This window comes from Cynocephalus volans, chromosome 12 (genome assembly GCF_027409185.1).
Source record: "Cynocephalus volans isolate mCynVol1 chromosome 12, mCynVol1.pri, whole genome shotgun sequence".
NCBI lineage: Eukaryota > Metazoa > Chordata > Mammalia > Dermoptera > Cynocephalidae > Cynocephalus > Cynocephalus volans.
In genome coordinates, this window is record NC_084471.1 from 68,912,436 (window position 1) to 68,939,375 (window position 26,940).

The 26,940-nt window shown below is 38.7% G+C and overlaps 2 protein-coding genes across 10 annotated transcripts in view; one reads left to right on the forward strand and one right to left on the reverse strand.

Moving 5' to 3' along the window:
• Nucleotides 1–22,648, forward strand: part of SLC11A2 (solute carrier family 11 member 2) — a 35,496-nt gene extending 12,848 nt beyond the window's left edge. For 5 of the 9 annotated variants that reach the window (XM_063074830.1, XM_063074831.1, XM_063074828.1 and 2 more), the window contains 17 exons: nt 188–259; nt 1,651–1,799; nt 2,346–2,471; nt 2,866–2,985; nt 4,333–4,439; nt 4,954–5,024; nt 5,130–5,197; nt 6,538–6,693; nt 7,374–7,532; nt 8,343–8,429; nt 9,164–9,283; nt 9,583–9,732; nt 10,266–10,339; nt 10,920–11,073; nt 12,855–12,908; nt 18,599–18,764; nt 21,763–22,648. In XM_063074830.1, coding sequence (XP_062930900.1) covers nt 250–259; nt 1,651–1,799; nt 2,346–2,471; nt 2,866–2,985; nt 4,333–4,439; nt 4,954–5,024; nt 5,130–5,197; nt 6,538–6,693; nt 7,374–7,532; nt 8,343–8,429; nt 9,164–9,283; nt 9,583–9,732; nt 10,266–10,339; nt 10,920–11,073; nt 12,855–12,908; nt 18,599–18,676 — 1,683 coding nt within the window. In that variant the 5' untranslated portion in view covers nt 188–249 and the 3' untranslated portion in view covers nt 18,677–18,764; nt 21,763–22,648. Of the gene's footprint in view, nt 1–187; nt 260–1,650; nt 1,800–2,345; nt 2,472–2,865; nt 2,986–4,332; nt 4,440–4,953; nt 5,025–5,129; nt 5,198–6,537; nt 6,694–7,373; nt 7,533–8,342; nt 8,430–9,163; nt 9,284–9,582; nt 9,733–10,265; nt 10,340–10,919; nt 11,078–12,854; nt 15,745–18,598; nt 20,038–21,762 lie in introns of those variants that run through there. The other 4 variants (XM_063074829.1, XM_063074832.1, XM_063074834.1 and 1 more) reach the window with 4 other exon arrangements.
• A 740-nt stretch (nt 22,649–23,388) lies between these two features.
• TMT1A (thiol methyltransferase 1A) overlaps nt 23,389–26,940 on the reverse strand; it is a 30,957-nt gene continuing 27,405 nt past the window's right edge. The window contains exon 5 of the mRNA XM_063075502.1: nt 23,389–23,487. Coding sequence (XP_062931572.1) covers nt 23,423–23,487 — 65 coding nt within the window. The 3' untranslated portion in view covers nt 23,389–23,422. The remainder of the gene's footprint in view (nt 23,488–26,940) is intronic.

Here is a 26,940-nt window from a genome sequence, read left to right on the forward strand (position 1 = left end):
AGACTTTTCTATTTCTGTTTAATATCATATTTTGAAAACTGTACTTATTTTCAAGTTTATCTAATTCAGTAAAAGAATTATTCTTTTCACATAGTAAGGGTTCAATCATATAGAATAACAAAATGCTTGTTCTGAAGTTGTTAGTTCATTCTTGCTAATTCCTCTCCCTCCCTTTTCTCCTTTCCAGAATCCTATTCTAAGAACTCAGGCACTCAGGTCTCCACCGTGGTATTGGGTCCTGAACAGAAGATGTCAGATGGTAATTTATAGCTTTGTGTTATTGTCTAATTTTTGTTTGGAATTAGGCTTGTGTCAGTAACAGAAATTTACCATATTTTTTCTCTTGGTTCATCTATTCCAACACCTCCATGCAGAAGTCACCATCTGGTGACAGGCCGTAAATGAAAATGGATTTATAACCACAGAGACCTGCCTCCTGTCTTATTTCCAATTCTGAGTTAAGCCAAGATTAGCTACAAGTTTGGTTTCTATAGCGGTAATGTTTGCAAAGGCAGTATGATTCCCAGACCTGGCATAATAACTCTGGAGGGCTTTAGCTGCTTGTTACACTTCCTGATGCTTCAGATATGAGAAACAGTAAAATGCAGGACAAGTACCTTATACTCTATATTTGATTGGAGCTTCTTGAGTGCTTTGATTAGTCCTTCCTAAATCTGAGCTCACCCTTTTGAATTTCCATTCCTTTTCTATAAATTTCCTCATCAATTTCAGTGTCACTTAATTAAGGTGATGTGGGTCAGCTCCCTATAGAAAGAAAGCTCTTGTTTTTCTAATTGGAGGTTGTAAGGATTTATTGGAAATATAGAGATTAGAGCTTTGTGGTTCAAAATAGCCATTTGATGGCTGCAGCAGACTGGACTTTGTATATGTCTGGCAGATTAGCCCTTTTTCCCCAGACTTTCCCCTCCCTGCATTTAAGATTAACTGCAAAATGCAAGACTTGGGCAAACACTGATATCAGTCTGAGATGAGCCCTGTTGTCACAAGGGTTCTGGCACCCCATGACTAGCATCTGTTCACTGCAGGGCTTAGTCAGGATGCAGAGTTCCTGCTTGGTGGTTTCCCTACAGCTGCAGATTTTAGCTTGAACTATGACAGGATTTTGCAACTTGTACATTTTTTGAGAAGCTTGAAAGAGGTATAATGTTCAAGGACAATACTTTGAGTAAGTGCTACCAAAATAATGGGGAGGAACATTCACTATAATATAACCTTGTTCTTTTAAAAGTTAGAATTTTAGGTTATTGGAGCTGGTCTGGGAATGTTATATTTCGAGCCCTAGATGTCAGTGTTTTTAGAGGAAAAATGAAATTGTTTGAAAAATTACCAAGGAGGAATAGAAGTTGTGAGACTAGTGTTAAAACTGGGGGGGGAGGGATGAGAAGGAACTTTTTAGAGTAGGCTTTCTTGTATTTTTTGTATTTCTTGAATTTTTAACCATATAAATGTGTACCTATTCAAAAAATAAATGTATTAAAAAATATAGATAAGAATAAGTTATTAAAAATGAGCTAGAGCCAGGTTGGTCTCTTGTGCATTGGGGTATTAAATTTAATTTCAGTATTACTGAAGAGTTGTTAGTGTATTTTGTTCATTTTTATGAATTTCCTCTCAAATCTGTTCATTCAGACAGTGCTTCTGGAGATCATGGGGACTGTGCCAGTCTTGGTGCCATCAACCCTGCCTACAGTAACTCCTCTCTTTCGCAATCTACCGGGCACTCAGAGGAGCCGTTTGCCACCTACTTTGATGAGAAGATCGCCATCCCAGAGGAGGAAGTTAGTGACAGCTCCTTGGAGGAGCTATTGTCTATTTACTATGATAGAAAGATCTACTAGATGACTCAAGTTTAACAGTCTCAGGCCTAATTTTGGCAGGCAATCTCTGACAACTAAATTTTTAAAATCAGAATGAATAAAAACTGTTAAAGGAAAACAAGGGTCTTAAAAATAGTTGCTAGATGGCAGTAGTACGAGCATTTTTTTTTTTTTAATCATGTTTCCTTTTTTTTAAGAGCGGCCCCTGTCCTGTTTGGGTAGTGGTTGGACATAGGTACTGATATTATTTCTCCGGTTTTAGAGTGAAAGCCTGATGGAAAAAGCAGGTAAGGGAAGGGTTGTCACTTGGACAGAGTAGTGGCCAGCTTAATGATAAAAAGTGGATAAGATGGAAGTGAATCTTAGACACACTCAAAATCCAACATCCTAAATTCTTTGTTCTTATGAAGCTGATAATGTTGCTTCATATGTGATAAGATAATAGATAAATTAGGTTAGTAGTTTGGAGGTGACACTCAGTTTGATATCTTTTCCTCTTTTGTATAGTACTCTTGTTTTAGCTTTCGTAAACTCTGGGCTTTCACGGGACCAGGCTTTCTTATGAGCATTGCCTACCTAGATCCAGGAAACATCGAATCCGATTTGCAGTCTGGAGCAGTGGCTGGTTTTAAGGTGAATATCTAGTCCTATGCCTGTCCTTTTAAACACATACAATACACCCTCACATCCTTTCCTCTACACTGTCTATTGGATAGCAGCCTCAGGAGCTACATGCATATATTTGGCAGTGACACTTTATGTGTAAAGTAATTCCCATCTGGTCTTTTATTTTATTTATCCACATAGTTTCCTTAAACAAAGGAGAAGCTGCAGATGGGAGAAACTGAGGCTCCGAAGGGTACAAGGTGACCTAGTAGGTCACGTGGAGAACCTGATATAGAACTCAAGTCATTTGATTTCTGACCTGGGCTCTTTCCTGAATGTAGTGTTTCCCATTCAGTTTGGCAAACAACCAAACAAAAAAATCCATTGTCGAATGAGTGTTATGGGGGGATTTTGTTCTTAGTTGCTCTGGATCCTTCTGTTGTCCACCATCGTGGGGCTGCTGCTCCAGCGCCTTGCAGCTAGACTGGGAGTGGTCACTGGGCTGCATCTTGCTGAAGTGTGTCACCGTCAGTATCCCAAGGTGAGCAAAGTACTTTCCTGTTTGTCTCTCACCCATATCATAGGAATCTGTGTATCTGGCAATATGTGCTGGCTTTACCATATACTGAGACAGTGGAGGACTTGGGGTTCAGTGACCCTGAAGACTGGAGTATCAAGGAAAATTCTACAGTTCCTCTTGCTGCCAAGCCATGTTTTTCCCCTCCCTTCATAATCTAACTTGAGATTCACTTTTTCCCCAGAAAGTTTTCTTAGAAAAACTTTGTTTGAATAAACATTTACCATTTACTCTACCTTCTGGCATCTAGCAGTGCCCAGCGCATGAGGGAGGGAGGGTGTTATCTCTGAGCACGTTTATTCATACCTCCATGTTACTTCATCAGTTTGTGTTACATATATATCTGCTTTTTTGTTTGACTTTGCTATCCCTTTGAAAAAGGTAAGTTTTTTTCCTTTACTACAAACTGTATGTGGCAGGATCTTTGGATTTTCTAATAATCATTTTTCAGTTAACCCTGACCCTGAAGGTTATATTGTCCTCTACAGCTTCCTTCTGGATATTTTGGGCCTTTCTTATTGCTACCTAATAAGGCAGGAATGAACCCTATCTCTGGAAGACAGTTTTAATCTGGCTTCATCCTTAGATGAGATAGTGATCTACCTTTGGTTTGTTTTAAATGTCTGATCTCTTCCTGGCTGTGATTAGAAAGTGTCCTTATCTGCTTAAAAAAAAAAAAAAACCTTAGTAATTTATAATTTCTTTCAGCTTCTCTTTCTTCAAGCATGTTAGCAGTTTTTTGTGACAAGAAATTTTTTGGATATTAGGTATTTGGAGGTGTTTTTTCTGGCTTCAGTGAGTCAGCATAACTAAATCTATCTTTTAGCTGGATTGTTTGGTCAGATTATGACTCCAGCCTTTTCATGTTTGTTTTGTCTCTTCATCTATGGTCAGGATAGATGCTTTCCTCTGCAAACATTTCCTATTCTCTTGACCCCTATTTTTTTAATCATATTAGCATCCTTATTCTCCCCTAAAACTTTTAGGATTGTTTGTAGGCAGGAAATTAAGTGGAAATTAGTGAATGGAAATTCTATTCCTCTCTTTAGTGGAAAGAAGAGAGAAAAAAGTAAGATCCATTGCTGCCTTGACTTTGATTCATAGACTCTACCACATGGAAGCCACTTTCCTTCTCTAGCTGGGGGCCACAGTGCAATGATGGGCCAAGTGGAGCCAAGTTCTGGTATTTCATCTCTAGAGGCTTATAAAGGACAGTTTATGAGTCAGTGCCAAAATGTGAATTCAAAGCTATGGAAAAAGTTCTCAGAAATGATTAAACAGAACTGTATCTTTCTACTATTTGGTGTTTAGGTCCCACGAATCATCTTATGGCTGATGGTGGAGTTGGCTATCATTGGCTCAGATATGCAAGAAGTCATTGGCTCAGCCATTGCCATCAATCTCCTGTCTGTAGGAAGGTGAGGGGGTTTTCCTCTAGAAAGTAATAAGTGTTTTGTTGGATTTCAAAGCAAAGGTAAAAACAAAACCAACTCATTTTCAATTTTCAATTTTCAAGATTCAACTCAAGTGTAATTTCTTCTGTGGAATCTTACTTTCCTCTCCCCTGGCAGGTGTAAGCTCTCTACATCTCTATTCCCATGGTGGGTTATGCATACCTTTATTATAGACTGTGTGGCATTTTGTATTACAGTTATTTATGTGTATGTTAGTTTATCCCACTAGATAGCTTCTTGAGGGTAAGACTCATACTTTTCATTTTTGTATCCTAAATGTCTCAATCAAAGTTTGAATGAATGTAATTAAATTGGTCCCCTGATCTTAAACTACCCAAGGCTTGGCTTCCTGCCACCGTTCTTCCTCCCCCAAGTCCTAGCTTCTCCAAGTGTTCTGTATCTGGAGAGCTATTGGGAAGAAAGTGTTTCCAGTGTTTCCTTTCTTTCCTTTAATCTCCATTTCTTATCTCTGACCTAGGGTTCCTTTATGGGGTGGAGTTCTCATCACCATTGCAGATACCTTTGTATTTCTCTTTTTGGACAAATATGGTAAGGAGAGTGGGAGTGGAGGGGTCAGTCAGAAGCTGTTTTCCATCATGTGGCTGATGGGGAAGTCTGCCTTATGTGAGCTCACTGCTGCATTTTCCCCTCTAGGCTTGCGGAAGCTAGAAGCATTTTTTGGCTTTCTCATCACTGTTATGGCCCTTACATTTGGATATGAGGCAAGTGGTACAGGCTATTCATTAGCTTTTTAAAACAAGCTTTTTGTTGTTTTTTGGTTTTTTGTTTTGGTTTGTTTTTAGCCTTTTTATTATAATAGACAGTAATAATGTTAGTATGGTTTAATTGTATTGCATGTATCAACAAAAAGCCAATTTAGCCCTGGGCCAATTTTGAAGGATATGCTATATAGCAAAGATTAGTGTGCAGGAAGGCCTAGGTCAAAGATTACTAGAGGGCCAACCCCGTGGCTCACTCGGGAGAGTGCGGCGCTGGGAACACAGTGGCGCTCCCGCCGCGGGTTCGGATCCTATATAGGGATGGCCGGTGTGCTCACTGGCTGAGTGCGGTGCGGGCGACACCAAGCCCAAGGGTTGCAATCCCCTTACCGGTCACAAAAACGACAAAATAAAATAAAATAAAATAAAAATAAAAAATGACTTAAGGATGTCAGAATGTTTTTTAAAAAAAAAAAAAAAAAAAAAACAAAGATTACTAGATTTTCTAGGACTTTCCAGTCTAGACTCCCTTATGCCATGTTGGCCATTCTGACAACAGAACAGCCTAGGGTGGAGGTTGCAGGGTTATTCTTGGTTGTTAACATTTAGGGATTATTTTTGCCTACTCTGGTTTATATTAATTACAGCTTCAACTTTAACTGGATTAAAACAGTTGATGAATTTCAGGGGATATAGTGGACATTTCCTGGTTTGGTGCCCCAACCCAGACATTCCTAGGAATTAGTACCATATTTGCAGTAACAGCACCTTTCTATGTCTAGTATTATAAACTGATATCTGCTTGCTGGCTTGGCTGAACTTTAAAAAATATATCTAATCTATGAGTTGATTATGTGTCTTGGCCTATGGCTTCCAAGAGAAATGCTGAACTGGGAACAAGTATGTATGAGAAGTGTTTATGAATGAGTCACTACACAGTAGCGGTAAACATGATTGTAGGTAAACAGAAGCATGATAAGTGCAGATAATCAAGAATTGATTCTATATTCTTGGATCAGTCTCATAGGAGTTATTATGAAGCTAATAACAGTAGGGCCCTTAGCAGCCATTTTATTTCTTTATGTCCTGTACATATCTGTTTTGTATATCTAAAATATAATATAAAATATCTGGATACTTCAGTCCTGAATTCTCTGACCCCTGGTAGTAAGCCCGTAATGTTGGTTGGTTTTTTGATGGTTATGTATTTCTTGTTATTCTAGGTAGTTGTTGCAGAAGAAAGGGTTGTAAGGAGCACAGGATTCTGAGCATTCCCTAGTACTATGTTACTCCTCCAGTCTCATGTTTCAGTAAAGGCTAATAGTTGTTATGTTGGTATCTAGTATGTTACAGTGAAACCCAGCCAGAGCCAGGTACTCAAGGGCATGTTTGTGCCATCCTGTTCAGGCTGTCGCACCCCACAGATTGAGCAGGCTGTGGGCATCGTGGGAGCTGTCATCATGCCACACAACATGTACCTGCATTCTGCCTTAGTCAAGGTGAGCACAACCCTTATGTCGTGGCCTCCTAGATAGTTCATGGGATCTTTTCCTTTAATTACAAGGAGCACAAACTTTGTTTACAACTGTTAAAGCCCTGTAGGAGCAAGGTATTTTCCAAGGCTGGACTTTTATAAACTCCACATGCTTGGACTTTATTTCTGTCACCAAACTGACCAGGGATTACTGATGCCACAGAAAGAAGCTGGGACTAAAGTTTTTCATAAAAGGCCTGATAGTATACAGGCTTCTTGTGTTTAAATCACAAAGGCCTGAGTGGGTTTGTAGAGGTCAGGAGTAAAGGAGCCCAACTAGGCTTTTACTGGTCAGTCTTATACAATAGTTTGCTGGGAGATTTCAGAGACCTTTATAATTAGGGTTATTCACACCTTCGGACTGAAATCAAGTTGTTTTTGTAGGTCAATGGTCCTTCCAGCCACAATAACTGAGAGCTCTGTAGTCACTTAGTCACTGTTCCCTATTTGGGTAATGTGCAATGCCATCAAAGGGCATGGAGTTCTTAATCGCTTAATGAACTAGGATGTAGGTGAGTGTTGGATCTCTCACATTTCATCTGGTCAATTGTTTGCTCTCTAAATCTATCAGCTGACTCCAAACTTCTGAAATGTTGCAAGGAAACTTGTTCTGTCAAAAAATGACTGCTGCTGTTATCTCTCTAGTCTAGACAGGTAAACCGGGCCAATAAGCAGGAAGTTCAAGAAGCCAATAAGTACTTTTTCATTGAATCCTGCATAGCTCTCTTTGTTTCCTTCATCATCAATGTCTTTGTCGTCTCCGTCTTTGCCGAAGCATTTTTTGAGAAAACCAACGAGCAGGTGGTGAGTAAGGCAGAGTTGTGAGTGGTAGTGAATGTGAGGATAAAGTGAAGGCTGGAATGGGGTAGGAAAATACAGTGACTTGGAGCCCAGAGGAAATAGATCTCTAGCCTCAATACTACCCCCTAAAATCACTCTGCACAACTCACAGTCTATGGTCTGGGGGCTGCCCAAGGCGGGGAAAGATGGGTCCCTGGGAAGGGAGCTTAACTCAGACTGCAGACTGCCTCATGCTGTTGTGTTAGTAGCCTCACGTCTGTTTGGCTCTTGGTCATTCCCTTTTGTTTCTTGTGTATCAGCTTCTGTCGGCTTGCTTGCCAGTCCTGCCATTTGATGACAAGGACAGGTTGGGAAGAGTCAACAAACAGAAAACAGAAACTGTGACTAGGACAGAACTTTGTTTTATCATTTGAATTCTGTATCCTCTTGATTCCTGAGTGATCGCCACTTGTTGTCCATCAACAGGACCTCTGACTCCTGGCTCTGACTTGACTAAGGGCTCCTTAGTCTGGGCATCTTCTATGTTTGAAGCATTCTTAAGAGCCTCTCCTCCTGTCATTTAAAGTGCCCCAGCATTTTTGTATTATTTTGCATACTCTAACTCAGTAAATATTTTTGATGATGTGGGGTGTAGAAGGATTATGGAGGGAGATCACAAATGACATTACTGCCAGTCTGTGCCCACATCACAACCTGTATCCAGTGTTTTCTGTCCAGCTACTTCTCATAGATGTCTGTGTGATCTGTAGGAGAGCTCTTATCTGGTCCTTGCTTCTAAAACAAAAGTTGTTCGTAAACTACTTTGGGTTCTAGGTTGAAGTCTGTAAAAATAGCAGCAGTCCCCATGCTGGCCTCTTTCCTAATGATAACTCAACACTGGCTGTGGACATCTACAAAGGGGTAAGTTCAGATTTGTGATCTTTGTTCATGAATCAATATTCTTAGCATATTACCTGGTCCTTTTTGTGAGTTCATTTCAGATCTGAGCATATCCCCTCGGGAGTATCATTTATTTCAGAGGTTCAGACACCAGACAAGAATTTTGGTTTACATGGGAGGAAATAGAAGACCAGTTGAAAGAAGGATTGTACATTGCAATTCCCAAACTTGTGTTGATAGTATATTGTTCTACAGAATTTTAATTGGGGTGACTAAAGAAAGTGTTCTTTATGGGACCTCTCAGTCCCTTTATGCTGGTTTCATTGTCATCCTCCCAGAGTAGAATATATAGTTTGCAGCATTTCCCATTTCTCAAATTTATTTGACCTTTCCCTGTAGTCCTATTACCATTTTCCAAAATAGTGTGTTAAGGAATATAATTTGGGAAATGTGGTATATACCTTTTTTCTTTTTTTGGAATATTTAAGATTGATGTTGGAGATGAAGGCTTTAGGAGCTTAGAGAAGAGAAAGGACTAGGCTGAGGAATGCAGGAACATCCATCAAAGTTTAGATCGAAAGCCTCTAGAATGGGGTCAGGACCTGAGCCTAGCTTCTGGGACAGTATCCCCAGCACAGCACTTCATGTAGGTGGTGCATGGCGAAGAAGAAGAAATGCTACAGAGAAATGCTGTTTTGGGTGTTGTCTAAGCAGATCATTAGCACAAACATATCTGTCTCCCTTTCTTCCCCCAGGGCGTTGTGCTAGGATGTTACTTCGGGCCTGCCGCACTCTATATCTGGGCAGTGGGGATCCTGGCTGCAGGACAGAGCTCTACCATGACAGGAACCTATTCTGGCCAGTTTGTCATGGAGGTACATGCTGGTATACAATAGAGGGAGATGACACAGCCCTTTTGCCCCTTCTTTTTTTTTTTGTCTTTTTCGTGACCGGTACTCAGCCAGTGAGTGCACTGGCTATTCCTATACAGGATCCGAACCTGCGGCGGGAGCGTCGCTGCGCTCCCAGTGCTGCACTCTCCCAAGTGCGCCACGGGCTCGGCCCCCTTTTGTCCCTTCTTAATCTCATGCTTCTGAGTTCTCTCCTGAACCTCTCCAAACCTTTTTCTGTTTCCTGTTCCAGACATTCATCCTGCTCCTGTGTTTTCTTCCAGGGATTCCTGAACCTAAAATGGTCACGCTTTGCCCGAGTGATTCTGACCCGTTCTATTGCTATCATCCCCACTCTGCTTGTTGCTGTCTTCCAAGATGTAGAGCATCTAACAGGGATGAATGACTTCCTGAATGTTCTGCAGAGCTTACAGGTGAGGAGGGAGCTGGAGAAACTCACATCCCATTGAGTTAGGCAGCATTATGTCCTGCCCTTGGGTACCAAGCCTGGTGCTGGGGGAGAATTGAGAGGAAAAGAGAGGCAGTGTTGGTCTGCAGTAAATGTATATGAAATCCCTAGCATGTAAAGGCTTTTAGAAATCGTTTGTTTTTTTAAGCCTGTTGAATGTGAATTATGAGCTATACTTACGTGTAGAACACAAAATTATAGTTCGTTAATCCAGGAAACGTTAAATGAACACGTAGGACACTGTACTGGGTCCTGTGGAGGTTAAGAAGACAGGTCATATATACATATTTGTAAGGACAGAAAGACACATATGATTATAACTGATGATAGGTTAATGACAGCTTGACAGATTACAACTTAATGCTTGAGCATGTTGGGATGATAGGAATAATTATTTCTCATAAAGTAGATGAGGCAGGGTTTATGTTTCCATTTCACTAGCTGTGTTCTTCTCTAGGGTGATGCAAGGACCTATCTGATCTTACTTCTTTTTTCCAGCTTCCCTTTGCTCTCATACCTATCCTGACACTTACGAGCTTACGGCCAGTAATGAGAGATTTTGCCAATGGAATGTGAGTGTACTTCTCTTTGTTCCCCAAAGGGGAAGCTGGTATGTGGGGAAAGGGTATATCCATCCAATAGACCAGTCAGAAATGAGTCATATAGGGGAACTATATGCTTTAAGAGGTGATAGCTAGCTGCTTCCTATTTGGATTAGAAAATGGAGACCGAATGTAGTAAAGGTAGAGAAAGCACATTTTTCATTTCTGGGGGAAAAAGTTCAGCTTTTAGGGCTTTAACTCTACAACTTCAGCCACTGAATCACACTCTTAATTCTATGTTAAGTGATCTTAATGAGAAAGGCATAAGCTGATACCTTTTATATACACCTTTAAAGGATATATGGGGTATTTGAAATGGTGTGTTGCATTTCTTGGGATTTAAATATTAAGGATTATTTGATGGTATTTTTTCCCTAACAGTGTCTAACTTTGGCTCATTTAATGTAATCTGGGACATATAAAGAACCATATTTCAGTTCATTGTGAAATGCCTCTAACTTGTTCTGTTTACCCAAGAAGACACAGTTTCCTTTTCTGTCTGTGGCCAGGTTGGACTCTTCCCCCAGTGACTGTGCTGTTTCTTTCACAGAGGCTGGAGGATTGCAGGCGGGATCTTGGTCCTTATCATCTGTTCCATCAACATGTACTTTGTAGTAGTTTATGTCCAGGAACTAGGGCATGTGGCCTTGTATGTGGTGGCCACTGTGGTCAGTGTGGCTTATCTGAGCTTTGTGTTCTACTTGGTAAGTCCAGTCTGGAGCGGGCAGAGGCCCAGGTATCAGGGACGGTAGAGGTGGGGCTGACTGACATTCAGAAATGAACTGACCCAAGGGCACATAGCGATCTAGCTCTAGTTTGACAGAATTGTAAAATCAGCTATTTATGAAACAGTGATTCCAACCATAAAATTTACTTTGGTTCCTAAGATCTGTCATTTTAAAATTTCTGTCACTTCTATATGGTTTCCATTTTTAATAATTCCTAACAGGAGAGCATAGTATGAGTATGTTTGAGGAACTAAAAGAAGGGTAGCAGTGTAGAGAGTGGAGAGTGGTGGAAGGTGGAGTTGGAGAAGGGGCTGTGCAATGTGATGTAGAACTTTGGGGTGGAACACATGTGGGTTCACAGCCCAGCTCAGCTCTACCACTTACTAGCTGTCCCAGGAAATAAGTAAATAGTGATATTCTCTCATTGGATTATTCTATAATTGTGTCAGCACGATGCTATAAGTAACTGAGCTAACTGAACAGCCCAGAGATTGTTTATTTTTTGCTGGCTGGTATAGGGGTTAGAGTCATTTTAAAAAATCATGGCTATAAAACCATAGCTACATAGAAAAGGTATGCAAAATTATTTATATCCAGATTATCAAAAAATTTTTTTAAAGTCTAGAGTAAATTATGTAAAAATGGTAATAGTAATTGTTTTAGGAAGATGCGATTATGGATACATTCTTCCCTATTTTTCAAATCTTTAACATTGCTTATGTTAATGAAAAACAGTCAGAGCAACAACAATAGATCCACTTCCCCATTCTACACAGGTTTCTCTGAAAAACAAAAGGGATGGGGATAAGAAATAGCAGAATTTATGCCATTTCTGCTGCAGAGAATGGTTAAAGGTGGAGGCTGGAAACCTGATGATGATCTCTAGAATACTTATCTAGTCCCTCTGCCAAGGCCTGTCACAGGTTAGGGTACTTGACTGAGAAAATCACTTTAGTAAATATTGAAAAATTATGTTCTGGATTGATAGCCCCCTAATGTTTTCCTTCCCAATAAACCTTGGGCACACAAAGATTATACTGACCCCTGATCTACAGACTTACTTAAAGGAAACCCAAGTAACGGAATATATCCTTGACAGGAATTGTTTTAAAAAGTCGCTCTGGTGGGCTGGCCAGTTGGCTCACTTGGTTAGAGTGTGGCGCTGATTACATCAAGGTCAAGGGGTTGGATCCCCGTTCCAGCCAGCTGCCAAAAAATTTTTTTTTGAGGTTAGGGGAAGTCGAAGTTAGGGGAAGCCTTTCTTCAGGTGACTTGGTTGTGAAGGTGCCAAGTTGTACTCAGTTGGCCTGAGACTAGTGAGGTTGTTGAAGACCCATATTTAGAAGTGAGTGCTGATTCTAGAGTTGATTACTGCTGTTCAGTTCCAAAGCAAGAACTTCACAGGACAGTTCAGGAGACTGCGCCAGTTGTATTAGTCTGTCAGTCATTCTCCCCAGCATAAGGAGTGGGGAGGGCGGAAGAAAAGTGGTCTTCAGGGAACTCCCACTTGAATAAAAGAAACAAACCACAAACACAAAGCAGTAAGAACAGTCAGTATTGAGGAAGGCAGATTCTAGTATGTTTGGAAAGGGATTTGGGGTTGGGAGAATGACTTGTGCAACCCTTAGTTGTAGAAGAACACGGGCAAAGCTGGACATTGAAGGAAGGGAGCAGGTTTACGTTTGAGTAGTGCAGTCATGGTGGGTAAGAGGCTCTTCAAAGAGCCTGGTAGATGATGACCATATTTTATTTTTCAGATTTGGCAATGTTTGATTGCATTGGGCATGTCCTTCCTGGACTGTGGGCACACGGTAAGCATCTCTAAAGTCCTGCTGACCAAAGAAGCCACCAGTGGCTATACTAAGTAAACAAAGATTAGTCTGTCTTCCACAGGTAGCCATCAGAGCCAGTGTGTTTCTATGGTTTAGTGTGTGAACATGGCCAAAACCGACTACTGGCTGGGAAAGACTTTGTTTCATATATGTTTGAAAGATGGAATTACTTTTTTCTTTCTGACCTCCTAACCTGGGAGCTGGATTAGGTAGGATCTTTGAAAAGCTGACTTGCTGCTATCATTCCAACACTAAACTCTTAAGTAGCTGCCCAAGGGTCAGCTTCTTTTGTCCTTTTGAGAGATAATTCTCTATGCGTGATTCTTGAATCAGGCTATATGTTTTAAAAAAAACCAGAAAATGCAATATATTTTTTATAATACATACTATAGAATGGGTATGTAAGTTTTGTTTATCAAGGGCCAGCACGTGACTCACTTGGGAGAGTGAGGTGCTGATAACACCAAGGCCATGGGTTTGGATCCCTATATAGGGATGGCCGGTTAGCTCAGTTGGGAGAGTGTGGTGCTGATAACACCAAGGCCACGGGTTTGGATCCCTATATAGGGATGGCCGGTTAGCTCAGTTGGGAGAGTGTGGTGCTGATAACACCAAGGCCATGGGTTCGGATCCCTATATAGGGATGGCCGGTTAGCTTAGTTGGGAGAGTGTGGTGCTGACAACACTAAGTCAATGGTTAAGATCCCCTTACCGGTCATCTTTAAAAAAAAAAAAAAAAAAAGATAATGGAGGGTTTGGATCCCCATACCAGACAACAGCCTCCCCCCCAAAAAGATAATAGATTTTGGGCTGGCCAGTTAGCTCAGTTGGTTAGAGCACGGTTGTGACATTAACATCAAGGGTTCAGATCTCTGTACCAGCCAGCCTACCCCCGCTGCCCTCTGAGAAAATGTATTTTAAAAGGCTGAGAAATTCTTTTCTTATGCATACATACCCTTTTTATTATTTCAGTTATAAAAAAATTTTAAGTAGAGTAGTTTCATTCATATGAAATATAAAATTGAGACAACTACCTCTGTCAGGTTCAGGATTCTTTTAACTTATTTCCACTTTAAATTTCTCAGTGGAAATTAAGAGGGGTGAGAAAGCATTAAAGAATGTGAGAAATGGACGAATAGCAAAATTCATCTGTAGGTTGGGGTTACTAATCACCTTCTGAAGATTTTTCTCAGAGATTGAAAGCTTATCAGGATTTTCTTGGGAGTCTTGATTTTAATAACCTCCATGTTAGTACAGAGCTTTCCTGATAGTATTTACTCTTGAGCATATACAGTTGTAAAACCTTCACCTTCTTCCTTCAGGCGAGTGGTAGTAGAAAAAGATGGCAGTATTTATGAATTGACATTCTCATGAGATTTTGGGGGTGGGGAGAAAAAACTCAAAAGGAGAAGAGCCATCTGTTTTATTCCTAAAAGCCACCTCTCACCAGAATGTTTTTCTGATGCACCACTCTGCTTCATGCCCAAGATGACTTGTAAGGCAATCTCGGGAGCTCTGGACATAACCGATGCAAAGCTTGCTTGCTCTCAGCAAGTCAGTAGGTGTCACTATGGTTAAGTTCTCTGTCTCAGCAAGATTGAACTGGGCTACATCTCTACAGCCATTTTCTCAGAGGGAAAAACTTTGAGACCAGATGGTGGAGCTTTGGAGTCAGAGGAAATGAGTGTCTTCAGCATGAAGCTGCTGCTCTTACTTCAGCCACTTCTGACATATTTATATATGGAGCTTGAGTCCGGGATTATCTCAAATCAAATCACATTTGCCTGGTGGAGATAAATAATCAAAAGTCTTTTATAGCCATTGACATGGTGAAAACAGTAATGGGAATGGCATTGAAGGATGTCTCTTTTTTTTAGCTATCCTTTTGGAATACTGGTTGATTGATGTTCTCCATTCATCTGAGCCCCCAGAGTCATTATTACTGATATTTTGCACACAGTCAAAAGTGCAGACTGGATAGATTGTATTTTATAAGGCACTAAGGGTAGTAAACTACTGTGCTTCACTGACCGTACATTTCTCTTAGCCCCTCAAGTAATACAGCACAGAATCATGAATGACAATTCCCCTAACGATTCCTCCTCATATCTGCCCCTCTACCCCTACCACCATAATTCCCCAAACTGGTCATAAAGGCATTCTGTGAAGATAGTGGGGACTGACATCTTAAGCTCTTGTCTGGCCAAATTGGTGAAGGCAAATTGACAAAACAAATTCTTTGTAAGCATGTTACAGTAACATTTACCTTTGCCTTGGGTGTGGGCGGGTCCAGTGAGTCTCAGATTCACAAACATTTAGGAGCCCAGGTAAAGGCTGCTAGCATTCTTTTAAAAGTTATATTTATGACTTGCAATGATGGCAAATTTCTTCTCAGTTAAATGGCATTTTATAATACTACGTGTGTAGTATTTTACAGTGTTACAAACACTCCCATACATTATTCCATTTGATCCTCACAAAGAGAAAGTGTATTTCAACCAGTACTTTGGGTGCAATAAACAATGTGTAGAAATTTAAGTCCTCCAGTGCCATCATATGCAGTGCATTTCAGCAGTGCGTTTATGTGGTGTGGAATGTTTAAGGATATACAATTGTACTTTACATAAATTTGTTCCTGTTCTCCTTAAATGTAACATGAAAAAATTGTGCTGCTACAGTATATGGAAAGGAGAAGAGCTTTGGTTTGGCTTCTGTGAGGTATTGCTAGTGGTGTTAGGAGTGGTTTACAACTGAGCTTTTAGTGACCATTTAAAAATATGTAAACTTGGTTTGTAATTAAAAAACGTTTTTCCAATTTGGTTTCCTGGGTATTTTTTTAAACCTTGAAAATACTCTATTATTAGGGTCTCAATTACTTTGATATCAAAATACTGAAACGTCAGTTACCACCTGGAATGACATACTAAGCCCTCACTGTTGGTGATTCTCTTCTTAGAAGGGATAGAGAAAATGAATTTAGTCCTCAGAAGGCTTGGATTAATTTCAGACACCAAGACACTAATATCTATTATAGTTTTGCAAGAGCTAAAGGTCACATTACCATGTTTAAACTTGAAAAAAAAAATTTATTCTTCCTTTCTGTACTATAAGATGAATATTTTTCTGTTGTCTTGTTTCACCATTGAAGTAGGCTTTTACATTCTGTATATGCTGCCAATAAAAATTAGTGAATATCTGAAGAGAGAAACCAAAATTGTTTAGCTTAAAAAACCAATGAGCGTTTTGGCAGAGCTGACATAAATAAAATATTGGTGTCACTTATTAGAAAACAGGTGAAGCTCAGGCACAGTGAACTACTAGCCCTGTTACCAGATGCTTAACAGGAAAAATCTAAGGCAGCACTTGATTTGTCCCAAGAGTGTCACTAGAATGTCATTTTCCTTTTTTCTGTTGCAAGTTTTCCCTGCCTGTCTTACAGGAGGTGAATAGTAAGTAACAGTGTAGGAGTAATCTGGGAAGAATTTTGTTCTCCATGTTGTCCTTCCTTATTTACCTTTTTCTTCTTAATTTAGATTTAATTTCAGAGCTAAAATAGGATGCAAAACAATTTAAAGATCCTTATTTGAGACATTTTTTTGTAGCTTTGCCCTCTCGTGTGCCTCTCCTCCTTCATTGGCAAGACCAATGAATCTAAATGTGTCAGCTTCTCTTGGCACCTTAGCTTATGAATGTAAAAATGACTAACTCATTACTACGTGCTAGTCCTGGTCGGAGCACATGTATTATCTCATTTAATTATTATAACAACAAGAGGATCAGTCTCTATATATAGGTAAGGCAACTGAAAGGCAAAAAGTAACTTGCCCACATCACATTGCTAAAAAATGGGCAATTTGGCATTTGAACTTGAGTAGCTTAACAGCAGAGCACATGTTTTCCTTCCTAAACCATCCTGTATAATAATATATAGTACACCTTCACACTGGGTTGAGACACCAAGCTTTGTTGTTCAGTAGCAACAGGAACATGAACACATCAAAGCATTTGCTTAATACTCTGATTAATGCTAGAATATGTTTTAGCTCAGAAGTTGCCAACTGGTAGACTTTGTTTGGCCTGTGCTAAACTTTAACAGTTTAGTTTGAATGCTTTCGGAAGGCGTAGAGAATGAGCAGGGCTATGGTCCTACCCTAGCAATAGCTAAAAACTGATAGTTAATATTTACTTATTTGCATTACCTGTTTGCCTCTGAAAGTATTTTAGCCTATCCCTATGCCATTTAATCCCATTTCTCAATGTCTCAGAACAACATGAAGAAATGCTTCTCCAATGAAGGAGTCCTATCTGTTAGGTCATCTAAGTGATACAGTCTGGGCATGCATTGTAATAATGGAGCCCTTACTTATTATGTAATGAGGAAGTTCACATTTGCTCACTGGGAAAGAGACTTCAATGAATTGTCAGTGTATCTGATAATTGCTGTTAGTTACTAAAGCCTGAGATGTAAGACCCTAAAGTGAATAAGCAAGCTGAAGTCTGAAGATTGGTTTCCCTGCCCTAAAGCCAATAGTATTTTCCTAGCCCACTAGTTGAAGTAAGTTTTATCTTGGGCACCATTTGGTCTATGTTATCTTCATACAGTCATCACACAACCTGTGAGGTTATACAGGGCAATTTGTAATGTGTTAAAAAATATATTTATTGAAGACTCACATGAGATAGTATATTAGTACATTTGGCATTTTCAAATGTAGCATTTATTCCCATTTTACAAATAAGAATAAGGGTCCAAAAGATATGTGACATGGTCAAGGTCATAGGAAGTGGTAGAGTTGGGGCTTGAATCCAATTCCAGTGCCTTTTCCATTTCACTATAATAGAGATCATTTCTTTCCATAGATTTATATCTGCATTCTTCATTAACTTACAAGCTGTTGGTGCCAAGGGGCAATAACATTCCTAAAACCCTAAGTAATAACAGTAGGGCTAAAATGAGACTCAGTGACTGTCCCAAGGTATATTCAGGGGAGAGAAAAAGAATAAAAATAAATACAACATCACAGATCCCAACACAAACCATCTGGATTCAGTTCTCCAGGAGCAGGGTCTAAAATGTGTTTTAAATGCAGCTGATTCCCTGCACTGGACAGCTGTGAAAAACCAAAAAAAAAAAAAAACAACAGCTGAGGTGATTCTGATTTAGCTTGGCAAATATTTGGGACCCACAATCATCTCCCTCTCTCTTAGCACATGCCATGTTTTTGTTTCTAAATGAAAGGCTTTTCTCTATTCAGGTGCCAAAGGATAATGGGGTCAGGATTATAGTGCTCAGGATTTAGACTGAAATTTGATATCTAATACACAGCAGTAAGTAAAATACAAAAGCATGCAGTGCACGTTTGCTCTTATCATCCTGATCTGAAGCACCCATCCTGAGGCAGAGTGTGTCACAAGAATAGTCAGAGTTCTAATTTTGCTGAGGGCATTTGTTCCTATCTCAATCCTCAACCATCTCCATGCCTAGCTATTATTTATACGTCAGAAACCATTCATGTATCCATAAGCCATTACTTTTCTGAAATAAAAATCAATATAGCAGTACTGGAAAAGGCCTAAACTGATATGCTCATTATAGATAACTAAGTGCCAGTTTCAATATTGAAATACTTGAAAATCAGTCTAACCCTTTTTCATCTTTTTATTCTTAGTACCACCTGGGATTGACAGCTCAGCCTGAACTCTACCTTCTGAACACTGTGGATGCTGACTCACTTGTGTCTAGATGACTGACAGCCTGAGAGACTATATCAGAACCATTTTCCCTAAGCCCTTTTGTGCCAAGTATCCTGTTAACATATCTCTGTTAATTCAGAGGTGAGTTTTGTTCAAATGTTTTGAACAAAAGGCAAAGATTCCCTCATGGGAAGGGTGTAAAAAGCTGACAGCTATATGTAGGTCAGAGACCCACCCACCTCAAAACAGTCACCATAGCCAGAGTTAAATGATTGGCCTGTGATGGCCACACACCCCTATGGGCTTGTTTCTTGACTTATGGAATTAAATATATCCACACACATATGTATATATTTATGTAAACCTGAACATACAAGTTTGGGTAGGGTTTTAAGGTTATATAAAACTCATAGATCTTTTGTATTTTTTTTTTAAATGTTCAGATAAATCAGGTATTTGTTTTGTCTGGATCACAATTGAGAAAGGAAAAGGAATAATGTTCTTTTTCACAATGAACTGGTCAAATTTACTATCTTTTAAAGAAAGCATTTCTTCTATTCGGCAATCATATTTAACCCTGGTTATCAGCCTGCTTTGTAATTTTTTTTTTGTAATTTTTGTAATTTTGTCTTTGTTGTTGCTTTTCTTGAAATTTTTTCTAGTCATTATAATAGATATGATGGTATTTGCCAAAGAGCTTAATACCTAGTAATGAGATTCAGAAATCATACTTTAACCAATGATCAGTTTTCTGCGTTGTACTGTAACTTAGTCCATTCTGGCATTCACATTCTAGGTAGAAAAAGAAGAAATTTCTAACATTTAACTTTGTAAGTCCTGACAAGATAATGGAGGTATTTTTGTTTCTATAGTCCCACAATGTCTTTTCTTCCCAATTTTCCCATTAACACTCCAAAGTCTATTTCTAGGAGTGGCTAATAGTTGTACTGTTGAATCTCCTAGGGAATGCTAAGCATTTCTCTTTAATATATTTATACCAAGTAGTGTGAGACTAGTACTAGAGTAGGACTAGTCCACATAACACAAACTACTTGCCTATGTGTAGGCTGTAGCTTGGTAGGGAGGGGATCCTTCCTAACCGGGAATTTTTTTCCTTACAAATTTTATAATAAAAAAGTCCATATTTAAAAATGGAAAGTTTTATCGTAATTATCTGATTGAAGAGTCAGAAGATTTGCAACACAGGGCCCACATTCCTACATGGAAGTACAGTTGGTGGGAACTAAATGGCAGCTATTTATTTTCAATGGCATATATTCCAGGGTGGTATACACCCCATCACATCACTCCTTATTTTCTTCTAGCCCCAAAGGTGTTGAGTCTGCAAATCCTACAGCCTTTGTGTGATTTTGAGCATGACTTTCCTCTTCAGAATTAAAGTTAAATACATGAGCTCCCTACCTTATTTTAAAACTTTCAATAAGACTTTTAAAAATCCAGACATTGCCTATCTTCATTTATAATGATTTGGTCCTCTAAGTGGCAGGGAGATTTTTCTAAAATGACACTTTAAAATTCCCTCATTTCTACTTCAGGTACTCTCGAAACTTCAGATAACACAAGTAGCAACCCTGCCGCTCAGGTTAGAGTCTTTCTGATCTTAAAATTGAAACTGAATTAACATCAATTGTAAACTTTCACTTGAAAAAGAGACCCTTTTTTTGCACATTAGCTAGTTTATTTTATTGCATATCTTTGCAATACCTTCTTATATTTAGGCTTCTCTCAGACACATTCCCTCTAGAAGGCCTGAGGGGGAAAGGACTTGGCAGGCCCACAGATTTGATTTTCTGCCATTGTCCTCCATGTCTTTTTTTTTTTTTTTTTTTTTTTTTTGTGGCTGGCTGGTATGGGGATCCAAACCCTTCACCTTGGTGTTACCTTCATGTTTTTCTCATCAAGACTTCCCCTCACCTCTCAAGAAAAAGTGATTCTTAAAATGAGTTTGAGTGTTTTGATTTCTCTATATACAGACAACAACTCTAGTTGAAGCAATTTGTTGGATTTTCCCCTCTCCTTGGGCAATTTCATTTCTCAGTAGTTTCATTACCAGAGAATGTTGAGGAAAGAAAGGTAAAAAATAAAAACATCCTTTTTAGCAGCTCATAAAAAATAAGGTAGTTGGCTAAACTGGCATTAAGTACTCGGGATTTCTGTAGCTCTTCTCCATTTTTTGTTACTAGAACAGAGTAGAGTTTACAAAAGTTTACAAGTATACCCCTTAGGTTACAACTTCTGTAATCAGAAAATTTGGTAATAAAGCAAAGTGAATCACACTGAAACCAATAGAGGAGGTTGATGTCTCTAGAGTGAGTCTTGGGTAAGCTTTTTTGCTAAGTTCAGAACATTTAATTATTCTCTCATTTATAATTTTCAAATCCGGATTTCTATATCAAGGGTACTTATGCAGATATTAATATATTCAATCTTAAGAGTAACCTAGGTGCATTCACTCAATTTTGGGGTTCACTATGGAGTCAATTTGTAAAAGGATGCTCTGACAATTTATACCCAGAATGTTAGAAAGAGTGCGATCATATAATTGCTACTGAGAAGCAGCTGCTACATAACTACATTTATATATATATTAAATATATACGAGAACTATGTCATATGCCTGGATATGTTCTGTTTGTCTTTAATATTAGGCAGATAAAAGGCAGCCAGAATATATCCAGGCATATGAAATAGTTTAAATAGCAAGTAAGGCACCAGGGATTATAGTAGCCAATGAAAATAGCCTTCTCAAATTTCAGACATTATGACATTGGGCCACTAAAGCTTTGCCCAGGAAGTATTTTGCCAATTCAAGTACTGTATGTTATCTATAGGGTCTTCCTGCAATGACCCTCCCACTTTACCCAAGCTAAAGTGGGTAAATGAGCATACTGCATGCTTTGTAACTTCTCTCCAGATGTGATTTCACATCTTAAACACAGTTTGTGGGTTTTCATGCATAGCTACTCCAAATAATAAATACTTTGCATTGCTTTTTTCAAGCAACAAATGTATTGCTTTAGTTCTCTCTGAGTAAAATTACAAAATTTGGAACCTACTGGGTTTTATATAAAAGCCAGTTTCTAATTAAGCACTGTTTTTTTGTTTTTTTTTTTTGTAGTTGGCTGGTAAGGGGATCTGAAACCTTGACCTTGGTGTTACCAGCACCACACTCTGCCAAGTGAGCTAACTGGCCAACCCTCTGCTAATGTATTTTTAATGCTGAGTATATATTGAGAGAGTGGAATCTTTCTAGTAGCCTGGTTAGAAATATGAGGGGGTCTTCAAAAAGTTCATGGAAAGATTCATACTATCTTTTAATTCTCTTTTTCCATGAACTTTTTGAAGTACCCTCTTTTCATTGTTTGATCAACATGAAGGGATCACTTATTTCTGTGCCATCTTGTCTTCAGTTTTCCTGACCTTCATGGAACATATTAGATCCAGGTGCTGGAATATTTACTGTAAAGGAATAAAGTAGTTGGATTCTTTTCTTGCCTATTTTCCAGTGAGAACTGTGTTGACCAAGATATGTGTACTCAGTAGCACTGGAAGAGCTTCAATGATATGTACAAATGACAACTTTTTAAATTATTAACTTTGGAGAAAAGTGCATACAATACACAGAACAGTGGGTTAACATCTAGAATGCAGACATATTTCAAATATTCCTACATCTCTCTCCTCAAATACTTCACTTTTCTGTCAGGGCAACCCTCCTTTACAGGAAACACTGAGGAAAAGGAAATACCCGTCACAAATCATCTTACAGTGCAGACACTATATTCTTGATTTTATTACAGTGACAACTTTTTTTTTTTTTCCTTTCCTAGGCTTGGAGTCTTTGAGAGTAAGCCCAGGTCAAAACAGTTATCACTTCAATAAAGTATAGTTAATTTTTTAGAACCCTAGGGCAGTTACAGAGGAGTTTGAGGCCACAAGTATACTTAATATTTAACACCTATCTTGGTTTCTTGTGCTTTCTATAGTGTCATACCAGATTAGCATTAACACTTCTGGACTAAATCCTTTCTGCCATCTGGGGGAAAAGGAATTTGTTAGCAGTTTACCTTTGTATTCCTAGAAATACTTCGAAGAAGTATAAAAATGAATACACAGATATTTAAGTGTTAAACGTTTATGTTTGTGTTAAAATAGTCAAGTTTCTATATAAGAGTGAGGTGCAAAGTGGTGAATCAACTTTGAATAACAACATGACTGTTCTCTTCTGATCTAATTATTACCCAATCTAAAAAAGTGCTTATGAAACCTTATTTACTTTGTCCTATTTGGGGAGATGAATATGGCATCACATTTAACATGGATATAGAAAAGTTTTTTGTAACCACTATATAGTTAACTATTAATTTTCAGATTGGTTTGGCATAATATAGTTTATTTTCCACTTCTAACTAAAAAATTTAAAAAAAATTTTTTTTTGTTTTGTTTGGCGGCTGGCCAGTATGGGAATCCTAACCTGTGACCTTGGTGTTATAAGGCTGTGCTCTAACCAACTGAGTTAACTGGCCAGCCAAAAGTAAAATTTTTTTAAGTCAATAAATCATGTCCTATGTTTTGAAAGACATCAACAAAGGACATTTCTGAGTTGAATATTTGTTGACTTAGAAATCAACTTCTTAAAACATTGAGACTTAGTATACAAAAGCCATGAGAATTGTCTGATAACTTGTGCAGTAAAATTTGCTACATTTTGAAAATTTATTCTTCATAATAAATTGTTTTCAGAAGCCTCTTGTCTTTCTTGCTTCCAGGATATAGCTTCATTTTTTGGACACACTGAAGAATCGAGGTCTAATGTAATCCTTATACATAGAATAGAGAACACCTAGAAACAAAAAGACATATATCAATAGAATATCCATGGGAAACAAACACTGAATTTCTTCCATTGGTATTTTTCTGAAATTAGCCCATGATTTAAAAATAAAAAAAACAAAAGCCTTCCCTCTTATTAATTTTTGGCTCAGATCACACATGTGACTCCAGAAAAAAACAAAAACAAAAACCCTAACAGTCCTTTGGATCAGTATCGATCTGAATTTATGATATTACTATGCCAGCCTAAAGTGTGAATTTTAAAATCTGGTAAAATGTTAAAGTGAATAAATTTGACCAGATATTAAGATAAAAATAATAGGCATCTCAATTTAGCAAACATTTATTTAGTGTCTACTGTGTTCAGTATCCCAAGGAAAACAAAGGTGAATGGATGTAATCCCTGCATCTAGGGATTTACAGTTTAGTGGGTAAATTAGCTATGAGTTTAGGTAGAAGATATGTATGGCTTCCACAAGGTCCTAAGGCCATGTAGAAAGGAGGAAGTACTAGGGGAAATAGTCTGAGGAAGAGAGGAGCTGTTTCAGTGAATTCCAGGGATGTCAGCAAATGTTCACACCCAAAGCAAGTTAAGAAGTCAGATTTAAACTACAACTCTCACATTCACCCCACCCCTCCCATCTCAATTATCAAGTTATTAGCTATCTAGTAGATGGTCCACATGAAATCCTTTACTTCACTTTCCTTCTAATTTCATTCTAATACTACTTGTTACTATCTTCATAGAGTGCACAGAAGGTAAAGGGTAAATTAATTCTCATATCACAACATGATAGCAAATTGAGGTAGAAATCTGCATAATTTTCTAATGAAATATTGTAACTAGAATTGATGCATAAAATTTAAGCCAAAAAATGTTTTTACTTGAAGCTTTGTAGTATCTATGGAAATAACATTCTCAGATTCAGAGAGAATTATAGGGCTCATATCCATGTCCTTTGGCTTATTAGACACAGCTAATTCTTACCTCTGGCCTACCTCCTAAATGTTGGTATTCCCTGAAGTTCTGATCTCAACTCTTTTCTCACCTCATTCACACCTGTGTTACTGGTAAGCAGGTTAGATCTCTATTCTGAGTGTGAAACCCATATATTCATTATTGCCCATAGGTAGGTGATTGTCAAACTTTCCAAATTTATATAAATAAGCAAATATGTTGAACATGCCCCCTAAATCTTCATGTACTTATAAATAATGTAAATAAATGTACTGTGGTCAATCTATATATTAGTAAAGCTTTTTTTTTTTTTTTTTTTTTTTTTTAAGATGACCAGTAAGAAAAAAATAAAAAAATAAAAAAAATAAAAAAAATAAAAAAAAAAAGGGCTGAGCCCGTGGCGCACTCGGTAGCGTGCTGCGCTGGCAGCGCGGCGACGCTCCCGCCGCCGCGGGTTCAGATCCTATATAAGGATGAGCGGTGCACTCCCTGGCTGAGCGCCGGTCACGGAAAAAAAAAAAAAAAAAAGATGACCAGTAAGGGGATCTTAACCCTTGACTTGGTGTTGTCAGCACCACGCTCAGCCAGTGAGCAAACTGGCCATCCCTATATAGGATCCGAACCCGTGGCCTTGGTGTTATCAGCACCGCACTCTCCCGAGTGAGCCACAGGCCGGCCCAGTAAAGCTTTTTAAAGATAGAATATTTTCTTTCCACATCCCCCTGGATCTCCTTATACATCTTCTAGGGTATGAGTCCTGTAATTTGGAGACATTCGCCATACGCATTTCAGTCAGTATAATATAAAATTAGGAGTTCAGGTTCTGGATTAGATTGCCCATGTGATTGTGAACAAGTGACTTTTCCCTTCAAAGCCCCAGTTTCCTTATTTGTAAAAAGTGTAACAGTATCTACCTCAGAGGGTGGGTCTTTGTCCTGGGTTCCCAGTATGAAGCTTATAAAAGGCTTGTAATTTCCTGAGTAATAGGAGGGTCTTTGTTATTCATGAGCCTCTTGCATGATACCTGAGTTTATACTAATAAAAGTGTGGCTGGCATCTGAAGTAAAAGCAGTCTTGTGGGGGACCATACTCTTAAACCTGTAGAATCGGTTGCTAGCAGCTCCAGATGGTTACTGTCAGTATTGAATTGTATTGCAAAAGAAGTAATTAGAGTAAATGAGATAATGATAAAGTTCATGGAAAAATAGAATTAAAAGATAATACGAACCTTTGCACGAACTCTTTGAAGACTCCTCACATATAAAGCAATTAAAGTGTCTGGTACATCATAAGCACTCATTAAATGTTAGCGATTATTGTTTGATCAACATGCACTCATCTTCCCACCAAAACTGCTCTTTTCTTCTTCATTCTCTGTATTAGTGAAAGGCAAAACCTTCCATCTGGTTGCATGAACCAGAAACCTGAGGATCATCCTTGATTCCTCTTCCTTACTTTCCCCAAACACTTGGTTGCTGAGTCCTTAATATTTCTTGAATCCATCTATTTCCACTGCCAATGCCTTAATTCAGATCTGATTCAGAGTCTAATTGGTTTCTCTGTCTTTATTTTCTCCTCTATTTCTAGGCATTTTCTTTTTCCTTTTAACAGTTTTTTCATGGTGAAATACTCATAATGTGCATGAAGAACAGCACATAAATCTTAAATGACCAGATTAACAAACAGTTGTAGAGTGAACACCTGTAATTATGAATCAAGAAACAGAATACTTTAGGCATCTTAGAAACCTCCCAGGTTTCCTTTTCTGATCATAGCCTGCTCTCTCTTTTCCATAGCTAACCACTGTGCTGAGTTTTATAAGTTTTTTTCCTTATCTTTATAGTTTGATCCTCTGTTTATCCCTAAACAGTTTTATATTGCCTGTTTCTGATCTTTCTGTAAAGTAGGCATCTTTCTAAACTGCCAATCTAACTATGTTACTTACCTGTTTAAACTTTTCTCTGGCTCACCTCAACTTGTTACCCTTCAGCTCCCAACCATTATAAATCTGTTGGGGATTTGTTTTATATAAATTTAGCTAAGCTGTAACTATGCTTCCCAGAGTTCCCTTCCCTAAATAGTTCTGGGTTAGCTTGACTCATGAGAGGAGGCATTTTGAATGAAATATGGAATGTGAAAGTTGAAGCAGCAGCAGCCGTATTCTTTTTACATTTAGAAGATTGAGGACTTGGTGTAGCGCACCAGGCACTGTTACAGCTTTTATGTACTCATATTGTTTATCTGCTGGCTCACCATGCTGTTTTGGGGCAACTGCCAGGCCCACAGCTCCTTCAGCTCCTTCTGGATCTTCTTTAGATTCTCTGGCTTCTGGGCCAGGTGTTGTTTAGTTTCATGATATAGGGTGCCAGATTATCCTGATCTCCATGATTGAAGTTGGGAGGCAGTGAGAATGACTCAAGTTCCCATCTGTCTTTTTGGGTTCCAGCTCATCCTTGTAGATTCCACTTTATTTTTCCTTCCCAACTATTGCCCTGCTGACTTCAG